Here is a 27,433-nt window from a genome sequence, read left to right on the forward strand (position 1 = left end):
CTGCGAACCATCGCCGCCGTCGATCATCGCACCGGTTAAGTTGTAACAATTTTTTGCTAGCAGTAGTGTATACCTACCCACTATATTCTATTGGATATAATTTATTTATTCCGTTCGTATTTTTAATGCGTAAAATGTGTCGTCGTATAGGTATATAGTAAACGGTTCCGATTATGACGGTTTTGACGGTAAACAAAATAATGTACATAATCAACACGGGTTGGTGGACATTAATCGAATAAAACGCAATTTCCCGGCACAGGTATACCAATAAATAAATTAAAAATTAATGTCGTCAGCAACACAGTCGGTTGTCAGTAAGTTCGCCCGTTCGAGGTAAGTAAGTGTTATCGGACATTAACCATTTACGATACGAATTTCGCGACATTCGTACATTAATAAGCGCGTGCGGTTAATTGTATTTCCTCTTCTCGCGGCAGACACCTCCCGCGAAACACACGCGGCGGTCGATTAAAAATCAGCCCACGTCGTGCGAATTTCCTACATCACTAGATAAAACGCGTGCCGACTGCAATATAAACGGACGGCTGGAAAATTATTAGATCGTCTGCAGTTCCGTTCCCCATCGATATTTCAAGTATCTTCGTCTGATAATGTACGGCGGGCTCAGCGGAGGCCGTGCAGTAATTTTTTATCGGTTCATCCGAATTTTATAGCGGAGAAAAAAAATATGGTTTCCAAATCGCACGAAATCAGTCCTCAAAACGATCTGGTACTGCAAGTATTGAACGCCGCGAGCAACACCTATATGGGCAATATTATTATAAAATGTATACATCACGTTTCGACTTGTCAAAATTGTTTAATATTTTGTTTTATGTGATATCGAACACAGAGTAGAGTAACAAATTACATTTTCTGAGCAAACAACCGTCAGTGAATAAAAGCGGGAATCGAAATGCTACTTTGATTTCGTCACGGTATTATAATTATATTATATTGTCTACCTGGTTATTTTGGAAATATGATGATATATTTTTGTTCTATTAAATCGAATAAGGTAAAAACGTAAAAACTTCACGTATACATAAGGTATAAAATAAATAATATTATATTATATAACCTTTAGGGATGTCCATCGCAGGATATGTATACTCTGATGACCGATCCGCGACCCTTTTAAGTCTTAAGACACACGCGATTTCAACGATATAAAGCGGCGTATTTCATGCGTATTGCATAGATACCTATGCGCGCGCGCGCGTCGATATTATATTATATACCTCTCTATACCGTGTCCGTGCCACCGTCAAAGCAGTAATTTTGTTTACGCGCGAAGACTGGCGGGCACGGAGCACACTTAACGGCGGTACCTACGACTACCCGAAACGCCGCAATTTGACGGCCGAGTAATTAAACGAAAATATCTGCGCGGTGTCGCCGACGATCGCGAAACGTACGCATAATAATATTACGACAAGAGACTTGCAAAGCGCGGGCCCTTTGCCTTCGCCCGACCGCCGCCGCCGCCGCGCATCGTTGCGGTATTAGAAATAACATAATGTAACAGTGTATATACTATTATATAGATTATATACGTATGTATGTATGTATGTATGCATGTATGTATATAGTCGCATAATATAATATTATATCGTTTGATCCGTTAAAGAGCCGTTTCGTGCCGTTCCAACCGTGTGATGATTGCCTAAAAACCGTTTTGTTTGTTTACTGCGTCGCACCCGCACACTGCAGCTGCTGTGCACCCGAAGTCGTTATTATTGCGTACGCGCATGCATAAGCTCGCCACAATCGAGCCGTACCGTCAAGACTGTCGAATTAATATATTATTATTATTGCGTTTATAATGATTTCGGGACACATCTCGTGCACGAGACGGGAGTAACGACCGTGTAAGTTATAGGCTTCTATTATTCTAGGCCGTAACTGGTGGGGGGGGGCGAAATTTTTTCGTGTACCAATAAAATATTATAATAAAATTAGAACAAAATTTTTTTAGCTTAATATGTCCAGTTACGGTCTTGCTATTATACATATTATGTATCAGGGATGGGCAAATTAGAAAATTAAAATTTAGCGGGCTAGAGTATAGAGAGCAAAAAAAGGCCATTCAAAATATGCATTTTAATTTAGCATGGAGTATAGACGATTGACTTTGAAATTGTATGATGTACTTTGAAAATGTAGCGCGGGCCAGATAAAAAAAGGTTTCCCGTCGTTACGCGCCTGCCCGCGTCGGATCGAACGCGTTGATGCACTGCAGAGCGTTTATAGACACTCGCGGAGGCCTCGAATCGTCGTCTGCGCGAAAATGTCATTGGAAAAACACGTTTTCGACGACGCGGAAAAATCGGGATGCCCACCGATCGGTCTTCTTCGGAAATTATTTAATTTTTTTTTATTTTTTTAGTGCCGCAGTAGGTATACACTGTATTATATAGTATTATGATGCCGCCGATGCCATCGCAATTCGTCAAAATCAACTTTTTAATAATGTCAAACGGACGTCAAAGCAAACGGCAGGTGCGCGTAGTTAAACGGCTTCCGCCGCATAAACCGCGAAAGACGCGATATTAAAGACGACCGACGGCGGTCTCCGCGTCTACGGTTTACGGTTTGCTCGTTTACTCGTCGGCGTCTCGCGGTGAGAGGGCTTTACAGATGCAAAGTCGGCGATTTGTAGATAATAATAATAATGATAAAAATAATTATTTATTGATATATTATCGTTGAAAAAAAAAAAACACGATCAATTAACGCGCGTACGACCTCCGGCGTGGCGTGATAGAATATTGCAACGTACGACAATATTACAGAGCATAATATACAAATCGTATTTTTTCAGTGGTCTTCAGTAAGTTATCGTTTGCGAAACCGTCGAAGCATAATATATTGTATTTATTGCATTTATTTATTTATTCATTTTTATATATTACAGAGCCAAACGATCGGCAAATAAGACAGCGGTACTGACAACAAGCATAGGAAAAATATTACGTTTTGATGTTATGACATCGTTCCTCGTCGTTTTACCGATTTATTGGAAACGCAGCTCGTATCATTGTGAACGCGCGTCTTACATTTTGTTTTCCTAGCTATTTCGTAGTCCAACGTTTGAACAGATGAATACGTCGATATATTTGCAACAACGGCGCCTGCCGACACTAATATTTAAACGTGTTCACGACATAATTACTGAGCGATTTTGTAATAATTGTTTTAGCGTTTGTTATAATTATTGTTTTTTCTTTGGCTGTAGTAGTATTTATACGTTTTAATTATTTCACTTGTAATTTATACAGTTTATATATAACTTGGTCATCTACAATAGGGTTATTATAATTATTAATGTGTATAATATTTAATTGTTTTACTCTTTTTTTCTCATAATGATATAATAAATTAATTCGTTTAGAAACCAATATCGTTAGTACCTTAACCGTAAAGATACAAATCGTAATCTTATTGAAACGATGTAAAATTTAATCAGGTTTATAAACGTCATAAATATTAACTTATTTGCAATCATAACGAAGGCTTATAACTTATTGGTACTTCAAAAATGTTACCTAGTAAGTATACATAGTATCATAATATTATAACTTATACTATCGATCTATAGCGTTATTATGATTATTTATTGTGTTAACCTTCCTCACTAATGGTGCAGATGAAGAAATTAGACTCCCATAAACTATACCCTTGGGACGAAAACTTTTGAAAAATATAAAACTAACAAAAGAATTAAACCCAACAATATAACAAACAACTTGTTTTAAAAAATTATAAATAAATGTATGGCCAAAAAAAAAAAACATAATAACGCTCTAGATAATACAGCAACACTTAATAGGTATTATACGAGAAAAATATTATATCATGTCTAGTTTACATGTGTATTTTTTTTTAAACGACTTACATAAAAATTAAAATGTATTACTTAAATAACAATTTTTAAATTTAAATGTAGTTTAAGATGTATAACACACACTATTATTGAGGTCATGCGGGATCTAAATATAATATATGATACGTAGACCAAGGTATAGGTTAACCTCGTTAACTAAACTAAGTAAAGACTGATAAAGAAATAGCAATTACTCTTTCTACAAACGGACTCTCTCTGTTTTTCTATTTCTGTCTCGCTCTTGCCTCTAAACAAGCACATAAATTTACCAAATGGGTTCACGACCAGAAAATCTAAAATGTAGATATACTAAAAATAAACAAATCGCAAAATGTAATAGTATAAAAAATAATTTGTAATTGCAATTAAACCATAATACGTTAAATGATTCACTTGTGAGAATATTGATATAACTAATATTGTCTTTTTTTTCATATTATGGCACTAAATTGTACGCCAATACATAGTTTTCTATGCAAATTTCTTAATTCTGGTTAAAAATAACACGTTTTATAACACACTGAACTGAATTAAACGTATTAATTTGTACAATAAGTAGCTATATAATTTGATATACATTTGTATTCTTTCAATTAGTATGTATTTCGTATTTATTTTTTTTATATACACGGCAACCATATACATATTCAAAGACATAACGACAATAACCATTACTTGTATAAAACACTGCTCAATCGATTAACATGTATATATGTATATATTATATACATACATTGTAATTAAAAAATAATAACACTATAACAGTTATACAGTATCTAGCGTATCTCTATCGTAGTGACTAGGAAGTTCTCGATCGATCGTTCGATTTTCCATTCAGTATATTTGATTATTTTTATTTTACTTACATTTAAACGTTAAAAGCTATAACGTTAAGCAAAAAGATTGTGTTTCAATACTTCTTGTTTTCCAGTAGGTACTTGTACATCTTTTCCAGAATAAAAACATAAATATTTTTATTATATAACGCGCCGCAATAGTATTATGTACCGCAATTTTAATGAATTTTTCTGATTGGTGTAGCAGATTTGAATGAAAGGTGCATAACAAACCTACAGTTCAGAATACCTAAATCAGTACAGAGGACAAACAGTCTATTGAATTGTTAAAATCAACTTTTTTTTTTTTGTCGTCGAACAAGACTCCGTTTCTTTGTAATCTTCTCTGCCAAATTTTATTAGGCTGCATGAAAACATAATACAACCGTTAACGGTTGTTGAAAGGTAAATTAATGAAAGTTAAAATTCATCAACTCACAATAAAAACTCAAAATATATACGACAAGTCCTATTGTCTGCCGAATTTTCGTCTAACGAGTTTTGAAATTTAATATGTTCCGACAAAATTTAAAAATAGGAAACCGGGTTTGAGGAAAACTTTTTCATTATTTCATAACTTTTTAATCCTTGCGGTTTTTGACTTTCCTCGATTATTTATTTTAATATTTTATAGACATTATAAAATGTTCAAGAATATAATTTGATTATATTATAATATTTCGACTTTTAATGGAATTGTTTTAAATTGTTTGGTTTGATGTTTTTTGTTCCGTGTTATTATATTCAAGTTTATAATTATTGTAATCATAAAATATACGCGAAAGTGACACCCAGACTCTGTACACACTCGTTTAGTATATAATATGCATAACGTATTTAAATACATATAAAGTTGGGTAATAAGGTTAACTACGGATAAACTATCTTCAGCTGAATTACAGAGACCACTAACGATCGGTTACTCTACACAAAACAAAATGTTTATAATGTATAGGTGCATAATATCATTTTTAATTTTTTTCTTCTATTTATTTATTTTTCAATACATCTGAACTGAAGCTCGACACCGATCGATATTCATTTTTTAAATTTTCAATAGAATTAAACGAAACATCTCATTAAATACATTAAATACATCGGCAACAAAATTGTATTTATTATTAAACTCGAGTCCGACACGAATTTAAAAAATAACTGTTGCTTAGTAAAAATAAATCCATTATTAAAAAATGAGTATAACAAAGTTTTATCTAAGTTTGCTTTACTCTCAGGAATAAAGTAAAATTAATTATATCACAAAAATATCCCCAATTATTATTACAGATTGATTTTCAACGAACAATGAAAATTGTTTACCTAACTACTTCAAAGTTTTTCAGTAAATTACAATTTAAACATGGTACAACGTTCATATTATAGTAGAATATTTTTCCAATCATACATTAAGACTTAGAAATAACGTTATTGCTCAATTTATATTATTCAATAAATCTAATACAATAGTGTATTATTAAAAAAAAAATAAATAAATACTATATTATTATATTATTATATACGTATACCGTGTACAGTGTACACTGAATTTAATCATTTAGAAGGTATAGTTTTTGCAACTTTTCACTCACTATTGGTCTTATCCACAAATACATTTATATACATATATATACTTAATATTTTTATCAATAGCTTTATTTAAAAATATACTTTTATTTTTATTTGTGTGTATCTAAGATAATTCTTATTATGATTCTGAGGTAGTCAAGAGATATACAGATTATTTACTGTATTTATGTTTTTAAAATGTATTTATTCCGTTCAAAAGACTGTTATATTTTTCTTATCAGTTGTATTTACATTTTGATATTTTTTCATCTTTAAGCTCATTAAAATAAGTCTATGGAAAAATGAAGCATCTTAAAAACATAAAAACATTATCCATCATAAATTTATATCATCGCCGTTACTCAATTATATAGTGTATATACACGTTAAAAGTTTAAAAATAAAAAGAAAGTTTATATTATTCATATTTTATGAGAAATAAACATTCTCGAGTGTAACGATTAATTTATAATATATTTTCTACATAATATGTATATTTGTTAAAGGCAGTATTGTATGTTTAATACCAATTAGTCGTGTAGTAACTATCTATAGCGACTTATGAGTTGCAGTGCAGTCGCGTTATACGCCGAAGTTCGGCATATTAATTTGACTAAATGATGATTTTCCCCAAACACCTTTTCGACAAAAGAATAGTATAATAAAATAGCATGGTTTATAACGCGCATATAGTGTAAGTAATATTTTCGTAAATGTAGTTTAATTCTAGCGAAAAAATACTGTCTAATTTTACTTATGCAGACCACATTGTATAAGGTCCCGTCAACACCTTTGGGCGATACAAATTATATACACTATTAAAATCCATTCATCCGTTTTGGACCGTCTCTTATTTGACATCGCATTAAATTGGCACAGTCGTAGGTATTATTCTTCGCACTAGATATTTCCGGCGGTATACGTGCAATACTATCACTATGTAATATATGTTATTATTACTATATTATTAAATATGTATTACTTTTTATTCGTCTCTGTCATACGCCAGCGTTTAGGAAGTGGCTCGTTTAACAGTAAATGAAACGTTATCAAATAAACGCAGCGTATATAAAAAAAAATAAAAATAATAAAAAATAAATGTCTTTATGATATTTTTAACAGTCGACGGTAGTTAAAACTTTTAACGAATGTATATGCATGCTCGCAACAATAACTGGCATTTTCTATACATGTACTACGATAAACTTTAACACACACACACACACACACACACACACGTACACACACACGTATACGTACAAACGCTACGATAGCTACAACTTTAACCAGTAATTCAACACCTCTAAGATTAATTATAATTTTTTCACCTTTTTACATCCGTGGATTGCACAATAAGTACATCTAGCGCTGTATTCGTCTTAGTGTACAGTGTGTAATAAGTCACACATTTGAAAAAAAAAAAAAACACCGTATTAAAAACAGTAGCTATTCTCGGTATAATAATATGTGCCGCTGTTGAAGTAATAAAATGCCTTTTACCTGCAATTAAAATAGTGCCTAATGATACGCGTAGCGACTAATCAGCGATGTTCAGTGAACACAATAATAATTCATAGCAGTAAACGTATATTTTAATATAAAAGTGGTTAACGACAATTTAGCGAGATCGCGAATATATTATACATAGGTATCTAAACAATATTATAGTAATGCGATTGTAAAATAAATATTATATTACGTTATTTATTTCAAACTAGAACAATACATAAATATTTTATTCGCATAAACGTATATTATTATGCTTTGATATGTAATTTATAAATAACCAATATCGATTCATTAAATATTTACACTAAAATAGACACCTTCAATTATTATAGGTGTCCGTCGGACAGAAAGAAAAATAAATAATTCATAAATTGCATGTATATAATATTGAAAGTTTGAGTATACTACGTTTAGTAAAATTCTACTTTAGCTGCTATCAATAATGCATGATACTTTAACATATTTTCAAAAAAACAATAAAATTTGTATAATGATAAGTTATTATTTTTTTTACTAAAAACATCATTAATAGACATACTTTAAAGTTATAAAATCGATTTAAAAAAATTTGCATAGCGTATTATAGTATACATTCTTGAAATAAAAAAAAAACTAAACCATCAAATACTACGGATACTTTGAATTTTGGCGGTATTATAAACATTGTAGGTACAGTAAAGAGTGTAACAAACATCTTAAACAAGATAAAAAGTTAGCCTCGTATTATATTGTAATATGTAGATGTGAGTATTTAATAAAAAATTGCATATTTTAATGAAGAAATACAACAGATAAAGTAATAATAATCGAGTTAATTATGTATATTTCATTGGAATTCAAAATATTAATAACATTTAATAGATTTTAATGAAAATTAGAATTTTAGAACGAATAATTTAGTATTTAATCTTGAGCACTTTGACGTGTTTGCTAATTTTAGTTTGAAAAATATGTATTCCTAGTATTTATTTTTATTGAATTTATAAACTACCTAGGATAAAATCATTAATTACTTAAGAAAAAAATTCGATAAGATGTCTTAATTTTTAATCGGGTGGGCAATTTTTCAATCTAATTTAAAAAATAATTCTGCTACACCAATCGACTCTAATCTAAATCCATGTCCTATTTTAACTTATTTATTATAAGTATTCTAGTACACATCAGTAGATATATGTTTATATGTTTAAAGTTATAAATCAGTGGTACAAATTAATATTTTACAGTCTACTTCTAGAATTGGGCAGATAGCCTGATCTGTCAGTATCTTAGTATAGGATATTATATAATTGCATTCAGAATTCGATTATCAATGGAAATCCATCAATCTATGTTTATAAAAGGCAATGTATATAATATAATATGTGTGTAAATGATTCACAACTAAATTTATCATAATTATTGTGATTCTGAAATTTGGTAAAAAGATGATTCTTTACCTGAAAATGTACAACTTGTAGAAAAACATTTTGATTTTGTATTTTAGAGAGTGGTTAAAATAGGCACTTGTTGGCTCACGAAAAGCGAATATTTTTCTTTCACTTATAAGGGGTGGCCTATATTATAATTACATTAAACATGTATTTTGCTTTAGGTCAAAACCACTCAAACGATTGATATGTTAAAAAATATTAATATGTTACGTTTAACAGAGTTTAAAAAAGGGTGAATGCAAGGACGTATAATATAACGCGGAGAACGCAGTGAAGGCTCTGCTAGTTAACGATATTTTTAATTATGCAATTGTGCATTTCATCGACAATTTTCCAACATTTTATAGAAAATTATTGAATTATGATTTTCCTTATTCAAATAAAGTATTTGTCTAAGCTATTTATTGTCCGAAAAGTGTTTTTAAAAATATCCTATACAAATAAATACAAAGCTGACTAAATGTAAAACTCCGAGTAAAAAATATAATATTATGTAAAGGTTACAATCAAAACATAAATATGAATTGTGGTTTATTTAAAAAAACTTATTGACACGTATTAAAATTTAAATAAAATGAAAATATAATTTAAAGTTATTCAGACTGTTATAATTTAAAACTCAACATTGGTTTCTAACGTAGGTACTACTGTGGAATGGGGTGTAAGTTGAGCCTTCCCTATAGAGCAGTCTAACCCCCTTCAAAAAACCTTTGTCAAACGTAAAATAAACATATTTAGTTAAAAAATATAAAAACAAAATATATAAATATATTTACACAACCCAAATTATTATAGTTATGATTTATATTTTAGTTGTGTCTAGGATTCTATTGAATTTCAATCACTGCGTTTTATGGTTATCAAGAAAGCGATAAATTTAATAAATATCAAATATTTATATTTAAGTATTTTACATACATTTTCCTACAGATACCGCAGACCAGTAAGTTATCATAGTTGTTGTGCAATAAAATATACACTTAAAATACAGATATCATGTAATAAATATATTATTTTTTTATAGATAAAAAAGGGTTTTTAAATTTCTTCAAAAACGCGAGTATATGCCATTAATGATGTCGTTATTTCAACGGTTGTACGTAAAAAGTTTGTAAATAATGTAATGGTATTGCTTGAATGTGCGTTTGAACCATTAACTTTCGTGATCATTTTTCTTAAAATGACTATTCTCAAACTGTTTATGTTTCAAACTTTTTTAACGTTCGATACTTTTACATCGGATACAATTATTTTCATGAATTACGTAAACTAAAATATAATCTCGTACAATATTAGCTTTTATTTGCGAGAGTCAAGATTAGGAAAATTACTATTCTGCCTTATTTCTGTACTTTTCTTGTCTTGAAAATAATATTATAATATCTATACTATGTATAACTGTTGTATTTTAAATATATTTTTGATTATTTTGAAAAAAAAAAAATTTTATTTTAGTCAGAAATTTTGTTGGATAATATTTTAAATAACATCATTATTTCACTTAGTGAAATTTTGAATAGGTACCGGAATTTGTTTGATATGAATTATGGTTAGAACTTAAATAGTTCTAGTCGTAATCCGCAACTATCGACTTTAGATTTTTGCTTAATATACATAGTAAATACCTATAATATACCTAATGAATGTATCGTATCATCTAATTACAACTAACTTGAATAATTCGGTTTTGAGCAATAATATCGATTAACGTTTTTTCAGCAAATTGAAATCCTTCTTCGTCTTTGTAACACAGACAGCTTTATCAATAATTGTATGTAATTATAGTAAAGTTCGTTCAATTTTTACCTTAATTCGTATACTTAAATATTGTCCACGAAAGTAAATAACGTACTAATATGAAAATAATACGTAAATAATACGATGCCCGAAAGAATAGTAAAAAAATAAAACAGTAATTAAATGTTATTATAGTTAATCGTGAATAAAATAATTATAATTAATTTAATTGTGTCAACTATGACAAAAACATAGCCGAACCACAATTAATTAATTTACTTTCGGTCCATGTTTTTTTTTTTTTTGGTAAAAACAAACGGATGAACGTGTTATGAAATTTGTTTTTCTTAATTCTAGGAATAACATCGATAGGTAATAAAATATATAACCAACAGATGTGTAATATTATTTTCGTAGTGTTTACCTGGTGTGATGAACAGCAACACGAACAGTAGAATGGACGTCCAAAGTTTCCTCGATTTCCACATTGTCTGCAACTCAGCTGCGGCTGGTTGATCCATCTCGGTGACGACTCTTTGGGCAGTTTTAGATCTTTTGAACGTCGACTTGCGGTAATTCTTTACCATACATAAATCAGGTACCGAATCTAATGACGTTGGTATTTTTGCGGTGTCGCAGTGTTTGCAATCGGCGAGTTCCGCACAGATGTACTGGATCGGAGTGACGGCGTTTAAGGTAGTAGTGATATACACACGCGCACGCGAAATAACTTTACGGCAATGTATCTATATTATGAGCACCGACGGGCGTACGCGATGTGAAAATCAAACGGAAAACGTTAAATAATGAAAAAAAAAATGCGGGGAAAAAACGGGGAGGTGTCGAAAAAATGTCGCGATCGGGGAAGGAAACGCGAAGGGGGGACGCGCACGACGGCGGCGACGGTAGGTGGCGGTGAAAACGGTTTGTATTTGTCTCTTTTAAATTTTGAATATTATTTTAATTTTGTTTTAAGTCGATCGCAATCGCACTTTACCGAAACGATGTATATCATATACTTATGATGTGTTATTATATCGTCTTACGCCGACAAATCGTCTCTGCGGACGAGGACGGTTTCCATTTTCCAAGAAGAATCGCAAACGTCGATAGTATTACAGGCGACAACGACAGTGACACTGTGAAGATATTATAGTCGTCGTAGATAACACGTGCGCCTGGTGGAGCGGCGTCGACGGGCAGTAAGCGACCTGGTGCAATGTATTACGCGGCAATACTGAAAACGGCGTGTGTACAGTGCTCCGAGCGGGGGGCGGCCTGTCGCGGAGACGATCCAACGAGTATAGAACGAGTGTGGCCCAACCGACGGTGACGGTAGTGGCAGCGGCGGCGGCGTCGACGACGACGACGACGACGATCGCGTACGTTAGCTCTCTCTGACGGCCGCCGCCGACGGTGGATGCTGTTCAGACGACGACGACGATCGCATAATAATAATAATAATAATAATATGATATACAGTCGAGTCGCGATAACTCGAAAAACTTGACAACTCGAATTTTTTTTTTTATTCCCCTAGAAATACAGTCGTCGAGATCTCTAACCCCAAATTACATTTATTTATATTTCTAAAGGGGAGTAAAAAAAAAAAAATTCGAGTTGTCAAGTTTTTCGAGTTATTGCGACTCGACTGTACAAATTAATATAAATTCGAGTTAGATGTCTCGAATAATACATATCTCAAAGCGAATTGTTATCTCCAGTGGCGTCTTTAGGGGGCGCGGGCTTGGTAGGCAAGTGTCCACCAACATTTTTATAAAAGTACTAGACTAGTATAAGTTCGATGTTCAATGAAAAATGAAAATATGATTTATAGTTTGAAAAAAAATTGTTTTGATTATGTTAGGTATTTCAATGGAAATGTAAGATTTGAACGTTTAAAGAGTTTATGTTTTAATAAAAGGTAAGCTACCATTAATTATAAAAATATAAAAATAAGTAATTTAGAATGAAAATACTAAAACTTAAATAATAATATGAAGAGACGGTAAAACAATTCTGAACTTAACTTTTATTGTATTTTATTGAGTGATCGCGACTCGACTGTATTATCGTGTTATAATAGTGGTCCAAAACGCCACATTAGGCCAACTAAACATAGATATACGAGTATCAGCGAACGGAATTAATTGATTTCGAATTTTTTCCGAGACACACATAATAATAATATTACGCGCGTGTTGAATATGTAAGGTACCTACCCATGAACAAAGGTATATTATCATAATATCATTATAATATACCTATGCGCGGTTAAATTTAAACGGGCGAGTGTGCGCGCGTACTGTTAAATTTAAAAAAAAAAAGCAATTTAAACTTTGAAGGAAGTTTTTTTTTTTTTATTTATACCTATTATTATTCACTTGTCCCCCCGAAAACTATTATTATTCGTGAAAGTATACACACAATACCCGAACAAAATGATTTTACTGCGTTTAATTCTATTGCGAATGTAAAAAAAAACTAATATATATATTATTTAGTATAATATTCTCTTATCACGAATACCGTTACCGTAAATGTAGTATGACTGAACTTCCGATTTGAAATGGACCTACGCGATAACACTATATATTAATACGTCGCAAGCCCCACTCATACTTCGGGAACGACGCCTATAGGTTAGTCGAGATACCCGACTTGGAACGCGATTGGGATACTCACAAAAAATACTCCGGAAAAAATTCGGAACGCAGTAATTAGTGTTGCACCTTTTGTTCGTATTTATACTTGGGACGCGACCATTAACCAGCGAAATAATCATGTTCTCTAGTTGTACCTATGGTAACTTCGTAAGATACTGATTCTGCAATTACACTGGGTATTGTTTTCATACTTAATGTAAATATAATATACCTATTATTTTAAACAATTTGAAATTATTCGATTACAATGCTATTTTTTTTATAATTTATGTTTTTATTATTTTTAAATACATATTTTGTTAAGTCGTGAATTAATTCGGTCTGGGAAAATAATATAATCTATATTATACATTATTACGCTATCACTGATAAAATTTACAAAAAAAAAATAAACCATATATTATTATTATAACTGCAAATTAAAAATTCAAAACAAAAAATTATGTATAGCCAACTAAACAATAATAATTATTAAAATAAATCACAGCGCCGAAATAGTAATAATAATAATAATAAAAAAAAAATGAATATAATTTAAACATTATAATAGTATGTATATAACACGAAAACGTAATATAAATATTACTTAAAGCATTTCAGTGGGTGTATTCTAGAAACAGATAATAAAAGGAATTCACTGATTATAATAATATGATAAAGATGCTGACATCGCAAGACGTTGTTATAAACGATCTGACAAGGGCGAGTTTGTTTTCAACGTGTTTACCGAATGTGACAGTCACTACGTCCTATTATTTTATATATACTTATCATAAAAATATATTTACCTAACATTTGTATTATTAATAGTATACTATCGCTTATCGCTAATCGCCATTGTATGTTTTCATAAAGTTATGCAAACAACAAGGATCTGTTGGCGTGTACGACGTGCTGGAGCATCAACATTTTTTAGTTGGTGTTTTACGTAAAGACATCTATTTCTCGACACTTAATTTGGTGGAATGCTTGTAAAGTTCAACAGTATTAGTAATTCCTATACATATATTACTGTGCTACGATCAAAAATATTATCATATAGATCAGTGGTCTTTAACCCTTTTTGACTCGCCACCCACTTTTTTAGGCCTGCAAATCTAAATTGCTTAATGCTTTGCAGTAGTACTATTAAAACTGAATAAATAAAAACTACATTTTAGTAGGTATTTTCATTTATTAATTTTCCAAGTTTAATAATTAAAAAATTATTTTTACCTTATATAATTTTATAAATTTAATTTTTATTTTAAAAAGAAAACTTATCGCGACCCAAAAATGGGTAGCGACCCACCGGTTGAAGACCACTGATAGGTTATAGTAGGCACGTATACAAAAAAAAAAAAATTCGGGGGGCTTACAAAATTTAGCAATGCCAAGTGTGCCGCAATATAATAAAATAATTTTTTGCTCGTTACTCGAAATTATTTTTTTGAACCCCCCTCCCCCCATATACGTGCCTGGTTTATAGAAAATATACGATGGGTATATACTATGAAAAAATATAATATATTTATTGTCGGTGTTTAAAAAAAAAAAAAAACATATCGATGGATCGCATTTTTTCTGTTAGTCATAACATAAAAAGTTTCAATATGACAGTATAATTATGTATAATATTATATATTATCATGTACACTATATATGACGCGCCGGTTATGCGATTGGCACAGAGGTTGTATTATACAAACTGACAAACGAAATATATTAAATTTTTTTTTAAATATCAATCGGAATTCAATTACCTATATAACCTATTCCGTGCATAATGCAAGCCGTACTAGTTTAGGCTCCACTATTATACGACATTTGCTTTTGTATGTATAATCATAAACAAATGTATCGCGCGCGTCCTCTTGAATAATATAATAATTCGATCGGAGAGCCGTCGACAGACTGATATCACATTAAAAGTAGGTACGCGTATATTAATAGTATTTGCAGAGTAAGTCCCAAATAAAAATATAGAAAAACAATTTGATATTGTTATTTGTTGAATTTTAAATGTTTGTGTTTTTTTTTTTTTTAGATATTGCATAACCGGACCGACTGGCTGCATTCGTTGATGATTATATCATATTATATCCGTCACGAGGCCCCGCGTGAGGGTTTACAATCGGGTAGACGGTTACAAAAAAAAAAAAAAAATTGTGAACTGTCATAATAACAGGTGAAGAACGTCCATCACAGAATTCTACAAAATAACACCGGTCATTTCGAGTAATAGGTTTGTATCGCCGACATTATCGTCGAATTAGTCAAACGTCAAACTTTTGCAATAAAATCGTAATTTTTCATTGCGGAAATTTGCACACAACACATGTGTTTTAAAATTAAATTTTACTTATTTTTACAGACATAAATCGTCTCGATATCACAAACGATGCTTCAGCGCTGTGCAACACTGTGATGTTTAAATATATTTTTACTTTCTAAGTATACATAAAAAATCAACATAATAATATATACACTGTATAGTTTAACAGGTATATATTATAATTAACCGTTGAGTGTACACTTTTCATTAATTGTATTATTATTAACCATTTATGAATATGATGATGTATAATATAAAACGACTATACAATAATTTACACTTAAATTTTACAAATTATATAGTATTGCGAATCGTGTGCATCGGCCACACGATACATGTTTACTTTTACAGATTTGTATTTAATTTCACCAGATGTACTCAAAATATTTTCAATAAGATTTTTTACAAATTCAGTTAAGTACTATCAACTGAAACGCAACGTGAAATATAACGTACCGCATTTCAAACTTTCGAAAATCACGATTTTTTTTATAAGTAATTATTATAAGATCGAAAACAACATGAATACACTACTATTATAGTATTTTAATATAATATTATGTATATACTAAACACTGAACTCCACTTGTATGATGATCATGATTTCACATTAATAATAGTTTTCATGTTTAATTTTACTCTAAACTGGCCAATCATTGATAGTCTCGATTCGCTATTAAAATAATATTATATTAATTATTTCTTTATTTTAGCCCCTGGCCACGACTGCTCTAATAGAGTACTCAACCGGTACTGCACACACCCAGTTACGGGTGGAACAATAATATGAACAAACTCGAATTGCATAAAATATTAAATACGAATGATCCGACAACGGGTGTCATAAGAGTGTCTTGAATATTGAATTGGCAATAATTTTCGTTTTTGAGAATATCGTTGTTTTATTTTTAAATTTAATTTTAATGGTTTTTTATGAAAACAATAATAACATTATATTATATTTATGAGTTGTACTATGTATAGAATTATAACCGTACACAAATAAATCATAAAATTCATAAAATGATAATTTTTAAATTCCATAGACGAAGAATTAATAATATATAATATTATGAATATAAAATGTATAAGCTATTGAAAAGTATCTGTACACAAACAAACAAATTATAAAAATTTTTTTGAACTATACGTTTTCATATAATATATATATTATCTGCCTCATTTATGGTTTTGAATGGGATAGATATGAAAAATGTTACAGATTTTCATAACAAACGATAAAAATAAATATATTGTAAATAATTGTATTATTTTTTTTTTTCAAAAAACCGATCAAAACATTTTTTTTTAATTTGTCACTGATACATCACAAAACGCATATGCAACATCAAAATAACAACAATGAAAATGATGTTATCGAAAAATATAATTTAAAATATTAAACTGTGTACAATACAACTAATATAAAAAAAAAGGTTTTTTCGCGTTGACATTTATTATTTAATCGGTGTCACACCTTTTTATTTTTGGTGAATCCAACCATAAGTAATTACGTTATGTGTGTTATAGATACTTCAATGTGAAATAAAAAATGTAATACATTTGGTTTCTGTCATTGAAATCGAATTATCATAAAACATGTGTGCTTTGGAGTAACAGAATAATAAGAAAGGTCGACTTGAATAATACAGAGTAATCGTTGTTGATATTATTAAATATTTTACAAAAATAAATTAAAAACAAAATAAGTGTTCGGACTAAAAATGTCGTTGTAATAACAAAAATATTTAATGTAAGACGTGCACACGATACACATTATATTTTAATTTAAGCACATTATATAAATTTCGGTTGACGGACATACAATATTACGAATAAACCTACTCCGGTCGATAGAACACTGTCGTCAGCAAGTTTTATCGAGGCGATATAAAAATCTGGAGCCGATAGGCCACAAGAGATTCAGACATCTTAAACTTCCCCGACCCCCTCCCACATTCAATATATTTTGTAAAATATTCTCAAAATCGGCTTTTTATATGACACGCGGACCGTATTATTATTATTATGGCGTGCTAAAATCCGAATATCGATAAATCATAAATCTTGATTACAATTATTTGCAGTTGAGAAAGACGCAATGGCCTGTGGCTTTTTTTTTTTTAGCCCCCTCACAAGTATATAATATTTTAGATACCACATGTGGTGTGGGGGACATTGTGTAGAAAAAAACACACAATCTTTCACGATATTATTGCGCACTTTACGGTCGTTGATATTTTATTTCTTATGCCCGCATTATACCGTTGTACCTATATATACTACAGGGTGCGTTTTGCATCAGTAGGTGTACACGACCATCGTTATATTATTTTCGAAAAGCATATCGCGTTAGAGAAGATAATATTTTTCTCCGAAGTCCGGGGTCGTATAAATATAAACAACCTAGTTGGAAAAACAATTATTATTATTATTATTTTTTTTTTTAACTATTTTTTTCGAGTTCTTCTCTTTCCCAAGGGAAAGTACATAGGTACATTCTTGAATTCCTATATGCGTTTCGAAATAAGAATATTTCGCGGAAAATAAGTGTTTACCTTTCTGAGAATCACCCTGTACACGGCTTTAATTATAATTGTCCACATCGGTCAGTTCGATAAGAGCTGCAGTCAACAATGGACAGTTTTTATTTTTTTGTTTCGACCGTGTACTATAATAGGTACTCACTTTAATTATTGTTGAACGATTTATATTACTGTACGTACACAACACATATCAATTCTTTATGTTGTCGGTAAATAAAACAAAACAATACTCTCTATAATACGTCTTTGCATGATAATAATGTTTGTTGCCGGTGAATAGAAAAATAATATCTTAAAACTGTATAATAATAATAATAATAATAATAATAATAATAATAATATGTAATATAGTCAAAGTATAATCTGTTATTACTAACCGTCTAAGTAGTCTAACCTAATTTCGTGTTTAACATTTCCTTGAAAAAACGTCAAAGCTCCATACCATTTCTCATGAACGTAATGATTATTTATACGTCGTTACTTAAGTTTTTAAAGTGTTATGGAAATTTAGTTTGTAATGTCCTAAAAATGTCCGATGCCGCGGTTTACAAAATTACTTTCTTACAGTCCATTAAAAATCGGATAATATTTCAACATCAAAATAATTATCCATTTATACGGTATAACATAAATTGATGTAAAATAAATAAATAAATAAATAAAATTCAAATTTAAACGTAGCGACTTGTTTTCGGGCTTTAATGAAATATGTAATTAATTGTATCGGCGCTTAAAAAAAAAAAGATTTTTTTCGATCGACTAATACTTTTAATGTATGCATAATGTATCATGTTTAGTCTACAAACTTAAAAAAAAACAAACAATAATACATAATAATTTATAACTCGCGTATGGTCTACCTACTAACTGACATATGACAGTTTATTGCTCTAATTGCTGTTAAACAAACGAAACACTTCGCCGTTGTCTCGTTAATTTTATTTTTAACTCGAAGTGTGTGCAGAGTTATTAAAAACTGTACACTTTTTACGTGGGTTGTACCTAAATCTTATAATACCACATATTAAATTATTGAACAATATTTACGCGAAAAAAACTGTTTGAATATAATATATAGTTCGATGGCCATAATAATTGTCTATAATGTTTTTAGTACGCAGCTAGCGCAATATAAAATAATATTATGTGATGTTAAATCATAACTCTTATACCTTTACGCATATTTTAAGACGTATTTGGTCGATGTTACAGCCTAATATTTACGGATTCGGCGATAAATTATTGTATTTTAATATTCATTTGATTCCGCGGATACGCAAAATCCCGAGTGAGTTTAATATATTTTAATGTTCCATTGTATATGGGATTCCATAATAATATATAATATAAGCAGCCTGTACCTTGATCGGCTAACCGGACGGCGAGTTCCGGTTACTGACGTATACGTAATACGGGTCCGTATTTAAATTGTCCGGGTCGTTGGCAATTGGTTGACATCAATCATTGCGAGATGGTTGTCGACTTGTAATCGCGGAGGAACTCAATTCCAAAAAATAAAATAAAGTTGAATCGCGTCACCTGTGGGAATTCTCCAAAGTCCAACTATATCTGTAAAAAACAAATAAAAATACGATAATACAGACCTGCAGATTTTTAATATTCAAACGGAATGGATTATTGTGTAGTTGTTTTAAAACGCAAAATGAAATTTTAAGGGTTACTTTTCAAAGAAAGTGGTTTGTGTTATTCATGTAGAAAAAATTGAAACGTTTACAACACAATACTCGGCGTTAGCCAGGGTTGGATGGTGAAACGCAACGAACCATAAAAAATATATTATAATACTTAAGGACGAGTTTTGCGAAACGGAAATTTTAATCATTTTCGTAATATTATTGACATGTTGTTACGTCGTATACGTTTTAGAAAAAGTAGTCGCATCCAAACGTTTGTTGTTTGTTTTTTTTTTTTTTTATTTATCCATTCATATTATATTCATCATCAAAGTTAAAGCCACGGATTAAAATATTATAATTTATGCGAGAGTTCGAATTAAATAAGTATTATGTTTGGAATTACGAATATCTGGGAAACCTTTTAACAGTGTTCCAAAGGTAATTTAATTAACCGTATACATATTATAGAATTAATATATTATTCCCGTCATTTATAAATATGTTTATTACGATATTACGCTTTAATATTAATATCGTTACATTTAAGTATACCTGTGTGTTGTACATAATTCATATCGATTTATTATTATTTCGTATTTGCGCATATAAAAACATTTAAATATATAATAATATTGTAGTATCAGTGTTGGGTAAGTTACTTTTTAAAAGTAACTAAGTTACGTTACAAGTTACAAAATTAAAAAGATAACTAGATTACTTGTTAGTTACTTAGGAATAAAAGCTATGCGTTACATTACCTTTTTTTACTCAAAAGTAACTAGTTACAATAACGTTACTCTTATGTTATTTAAGTTTCATAAAAAAAGTCTATTTTAAATCAATCGTGTTTTATATTTATTTTATACAATAATGTATCTTCAAAATGTTGATCGGTTATACGTTCTTTTTTTAATTGAAATAATTATCGTCGTTACTCTTGCCGTTACCCACAAATAATAGTAGCGAATTTACCATAACGTTACTGAAAATTGTAACTACGTTATAGTAACGAGTAACGCACGTTACGTTACTACCCAACACTGCATAATAGCTTATGCTTAAAGGCAGTATATTACCGTTACACACCACCATTTTGTACATATTATCATATTTTTTTTTAAATAAATACAAATGTAATTTGTTTGTATATTTCAATAACGAATGTATATGTTATATTGTTTTACCAAGACATCGTTATTGGTTTTTTTTCATTTCTGTCAAACGGTATTGATTATAATGTTCCCGAACCCGAGCAAGTATACCTACTGTTTTATAATGTCCGTTATTAAAATTTAGTCTTTATTATTAATCCATCGTAAACGATGCGATTACCATAGGTCTATAAGTGTGGGTACCTATAACTAATATTTCAAAACACTGCGAGGTACCCGAGGCGGGGTATTTCGCTTTGGATAATATGCAAATTGCGAATCGCTGTTGATTAAATTTACCTATTATTTTCCTCAGACGTTGATGATAAAAATAATTGGATATAGATTTAGAGTTCACATACCGCTGTAGTTGGTGTTCCATAATATTCTAAGATTTAAAATAAGTTATTATCCGAAGATCGGAAGATACCCATGTAACGACTTAAACGATAGTTTGGTTTTGACAGCTGTCAAAAGAACAATTCGTTTTAGAAACTTATACAACTCAACTCTAGACGGGAATACCGAGAAAAAGTTATGTCCAAAACGTAGCAGAAACTAATGTGTATACATTAGGAAAACTTATAAATAACATTTGAATTAGCATCGAATATTGGTTGAATCAAAGTTGTAATATTAATATATACTTTAACAGTGTAATATTATATGTATGATATTTTTATTTAAGACTGATCGGAAGCATGAGAAAACTTTTGGTTTTAAAACTACACATTTTTAAAATCGTTTTACCAGCTCTATCAAAGGTTTGTTTTTTAAGAACTGTGTCGTATTCTTAACGCTCATTTTTTTATTATAATAAATGTATTAAACAGTATAAGAAGACTTAATTTTAATTATTATCAAACGGTTCAATTAGCATTTTAAAACTACCCCGTCAAAACAAAACAATCAATTAGAAATGTTGATGTATTTTTTTTATTTTGCAATAAAACCAAATCAAAGTAGTAAAGTACCTATTTAAATAACTGAAATTGAAACTATTTAATAATTCTATAACTGACCAGAAATAAACAATATTTAGTAGCTCTACAGCTGCTGATGAGCTGAAGTTATATTGGAAGTTAAGGCACGATCTGTTAGTGAACGGCTATATTATATGCATATTCTTATGCTTTCCTCAGACATGATATCACAGAGCTATTAAAAAAAAAATATTTTACTGTATACTCTCGGCGGGTAAGATAGTGTAAACACATTTTTATTCCAATCTCTTTATTTTGAGTTTGTTTCCTGACACAATTTCTTATTAGTACACATTATACTTCTCCACGTGTTATACGAGTATTGATGTTCATATTCTATTTTATTTTTACCATTGACCTTTATACGGGTATTTTATAAATAAAAATAATCTACGAGTGCGTTCAGCTCTTTAATAATACAGTAGTTTACTATAAAAAGTAATATATCGTACTTTATATTATAAACAAATACTGAATCGTATTTTTAATATCTGCGGTACATTTATGTGTGAAATTATCCGACAACAGTTCTTTGCTCGTGATTTAAATTTGATACTTATAACTAAAACAAATTTCAAGACTTTAATTGAAAAATAAAACTTTAATTTTAGTTCTAAAGTTTTCATTCTTGTGTTGATAAAATATTTATTAAAAATAGTAAGACAACGATTTTATTAGTAAGACGATATTAGTTTTTCAAATATTGCAGCGTTATTGGTGATTTCGCGGTGTGAGTGAACCTTAAACTTGGTTTTAATAACGTTGTTCGAATAACAACGATCAGCCAATCAACAACGCATCGAGGTTTTGACAAAGTAATATTCAAAACGTTTGCTGTTAAATTCCCCTTAAATCGAGTTTCTAAAATATACCTATTCCTAATAATATGACGACGTGCTCAAATCAAAATAAACAGAAGACCCACACAAACACCGTAGTCGAGCTGTTTTTCCAAAATTGTTAAAAAAAAACACACACACACACACACACACATTGTTGCGAAACCTTCAATTCCCTCTCTCTGCGCGGAATTTCAAATGAGTTTAAACACATCATGTTATTATATTATAGGTTTCTTCGAAGTCGTGATAGAAATAAAATAAATTGAAATACACGGAAACGAGTGCACATACAAATATAGGTTATAACTTATAATAAACACACACACACACACACACACACACACACACACACACACACACATATACACATTCACTCACATATATTCATATATATATATATATAGGTACTATTATACAGATTTAGAATCCATGTTAAAATGAAATCCCGACTATAATGCTGAACTATATAATGGTAAGCCATTGTTTGATGTTTGGACAGCCATTAGGGTTGACTTTATTTTTTGAGTTTTCTACGTATTTAATTTAAACCGGGAATGTCTGTTACGTACACGTAGATAAAATAAGTAATAATTACAATTTCAAATGCGCATTTCGAAAAAAAAAAATCGTATTGTCTCGTCTAACTTATATCACACATACCGTTGCGAAAATAAATTTGTACATTAATAATTTAAATTTACTTACCACGCAATTTATAAATCATCCATAACGTCATAAACGATTGTACGGACGGTATTAAAATTGTTTGCTCACCAGTCACTACTGTACTTAAGAATTTTGGTGATTTTTATTTTGTACATTTCGACCTAATAACATACGGAATTACTGCAGTCTTGTTATATTCTCGAGTACGAAATGTCAATAGAGATTTGAGAAACTGTAATGAAAATAAAATAATGGACAAAATCTTACCAATCAAACACTCTATACGGATTCGATGTTAAACATTCATGTTTACTTTGAAAGTATATTGATTATTTTTAAACGCTGTGTTCGGTACGTTATTTATAGGAGTTTTTCAATATCTAATTCATTATATTGAATTTTGTATTAAATTATGGTTGCAAAAATATATTTTATAATTCTACTAAAATGAAACAAAATATGGTACCGAACATATTTCGTTTGAATCACGTTTTAATAAAATATTTTCGATTGCCCTTCTTGGCTATCCGATTTTGACCTCGGATTATTACTAAAATATTCAAAAGAATCTTTTATCCATAAGATGTTCCAAAAAAAAAAACTTCATATTATAGTAAGGTATGTTAGGGTTTCTCGAGATACTTGTCAGGTATAAATAAAACCATTAAGACCATGTGCTTTTTCTAAAACAATTTTCGATTAGTATTTTTAGGTTCTAAGCAAGAGATTGAGAATTATTAATTTTCAGTTGCCATAATATGAAATTTGATGCAAAGTTAATTTAAATTATAAAACCAATATAGCCTAATCGCTCAAATTGTAATTTAGGTGGATTCATAACATTTTAATATTAACAATTTACATGGAAAATAGTGGTTTCTCGTTTTAAAAAATAAGTTGGCATCATCACAGATCGTTTTCCTTAGATAGTATAAAAAATATATGGTCTTAAAGTATAACTAAGAACCAGAATTTTAATACTTCAATATTAAAGGAAAATTCCGTAATGCGAATTATCCAACACATAGTACAGGCAAATAGCTATAGGCATATAGCAGCACATCTATTGATTATAAATAAAAAACAGACGGACCGTCTAATTTTCAGATTTGTTATGTTATTCGTGAAAATAAAAAAAAATGAAAAACCCGTTAAAAGTTATTTTTTTTTTTTAATGTACAGCTACGTTATTTTATTTAAAATACTAAAATAATTAGCCATCTTCGAAAATAGAAAATTTATAGAATTGCAATTTAAAAAAATAAGCAATGTTTTCATAGTTCATGAAATAATCAAAATAATAATGTGAAAAATATTAAGATACCTACTTACTTATAATATTAAAATTATATTAATTTCATTAGAATATCTACTACTTTTAGATTTCGTTGGATAACATTAGTAATAATACGTATAAAATATGAATATTTAGATGATTTAAAAATGTATTTTATAATAATATAATATTATAATATTGTGGTCATAATAAAATAATATATTAAAAATAAATTAACTAATTTAGAACTGGACTCTTATAGAATTCGTTTTTAAATCATCAAACCCAAGTACATTTTTGTAAATCTTGTTTTGATTTTTGATTCAGTTGTACATTTATAATATTTAAGTGTTTAACCAAAAATTATAGAGGTGGGATATTATTAATTGATTATTTAATTAATATTTATTATAGTAATTTATATACAATGGAAGTTTTTAATTCAATTACTAATAGCTGTAATTAATTGAGTATTTTTTAATGACCTATTATTTTTAAATTTATATAATAATAATAATAATAATTCCTAATGATAAATTTCGTTTAACTAAATTTATATTTTATTTAAAATAAAATAAATGTATCTACAGAAACATAATATTTTAATTATGAATGTTTGAATATAATATAGGCTCTATAATAATTTTCAGAAGAAATAATTGTTGTTTTTTTTTCTTTCTATGAAATTTAAAGTACTATTATATAGACCAAGCCACTAAAAAAACAACCACTCAAATCGTTTTAGAATGCGATAAAAATCATTTAACAGTTTAATAACTCGCCTTTTACACACCATTTCAAGCAATATACTCTGCGAAAACAGTTCTTTACCTGCAAACGTGAGAAGTGTGTATGTCCATATTTTAATTATTTTAAAACACGAATTACCACATACAAAAAACACGCACCGACTAATCTAAAAACTAAAAAAAAAATGTTGGGAATATATAATACATAATTTGTAAGAACAATAAATAACACTATAAATTAAAATTTCATGTGGTTTAAATTATAGATAGAAAATTCTATCTATAGACGTGATAGTAATACCTACCTCGGATTGGCAATTCTATTTCATCGTAGTAGGACACAACGCAACAAAGAAAACGACTGAAAACTAATTGCAAAAGAAATGTAAGCAAATGTGGTTTTGTTATCATTGTGCTATAGATTATTATTAATATTTATAAAATAATGAGCACTTATATTTAACATTTTTATTAAGTATTACTAAAACTCAAGAAAACTGAGTTTTTGTATTATTGTCGGTATATACTTGCTTTGCGTCCTGTCCAATAGAGACGTGGTCCATGAAACAGATTTTAATAATAAATGTATATTTTAATACAATTTTTTGAAATTATTGTCATAATCTAAGACAATATAACATAAAAATAGATACTCTATATACCTCAGTAGCAAGACAAAAATGTGGAAAATGACGGATTATTGTATAATTATTTGATTTTAATATTATTAAAAAATATGAAATATGATTGCCACTGTTTAGCAGTAATACAGGTTCAGTTAAATTTATAACAGTATCACACACACACACACACACACACACACACACCATATTATAACACTGCATAGAATCGGTATGGAACCAAAACCAATAAAAATCGTACACGAAAAAGTATACATTCGGTGGTATATGTACTTATGTTTTTATGTTATCATAAAGTAATATGTTATTAAAATAAATAATACGAATGTATATTTTATTATTACATTTTTATAACAAAATTGCATTATGATAGTTTTATAAATACAAATAAAATGTATTAATAAACATTGCGTCATTCTCGTTTTTTTTAATACATTGTTTTGATAAGTATTTAAAACTGACGTGTGCACACCAATGCAAGAGTACATTAAAATAAATCAAATAACTTTTTTTAATTTTGGACAATAATTACTAATTTTAAAATTTTAAAATTTATTTTTGACTAAAATTGTCCGTGTAGAATACGATTTTAATGATTATATATTATATTATGTTACTTTGAATGTCCGCAATTGGGGAATGCTGACAGTCACCTAGCGAATGTCTACGTACACCTAATAAATTGATGTTCAAAAATTAAAATAATATAGACATTTACTAGTGGATGTTGACATTTACATCAGGATTTTGGTCAACCTCGTCATACACCACATGGTTTTGGTTAATGTTGACATAATAGGTACGTATTCGCACGTATTATTATTATTATTATAGTACTATAACAATTGAATATATTATAATAGATAGAAACAACATGTACGAGTATGTTTAATTAAATCAACGAATTATTATTGTTATTATTATTAAATAATATTATATAATATGGTTCGATTAATATTTAAATTATGATTATTTTACTCTACAAACAATTATTA

The 27,433-nt window shown here is 29.4% G+C and overlaps 1 protein-coding gene across 2 annotated transcripts in view; it reads right to left on the reverse strand.

Moving 5' to 3' along the window:
* Positions 1 to 12,279, reverse strand: part of LOC113556247 (neurotrimin-like) — a 178,900-nt gene extending 166,621 nt beyond the window's left edge. For both annotated transcript variants that reach the window (XM_026961080.1, XM_026961079.1), the window contains exon 1: positions 11,392 to 12,279. In XM_026961080.1, coding sequence (XP_026816881.1) covers positions 11,392 to 11,554 — 163 coding nt within the window. In that variant the 5' untranslated portion in view covers positions 11,555 to 12,279. The remainder of the gene's footprint in view (positions 1 to 11,391) is intronic.
* Positions 12,280 to 27,433: the final 15,154 nt, after the last annotated feature.

This window comes from Rhopalosiphum maidis, chromosome 3 (assembly GCF_003676215.2).
Source record: "Rhopalosiphum maidis isolate BTI-1 chromosome 3, ASM367621v3, whole genome shotgun sequence".
In the NCBI taxonomy this organism is placed as follows: domain Eukaryota; kingdom Metazoa; phylum Arthropoda; class Insecta; order Hemiptera; family Aphididae; genus Rhopalosiphum; species Rhopalosiphum maidis.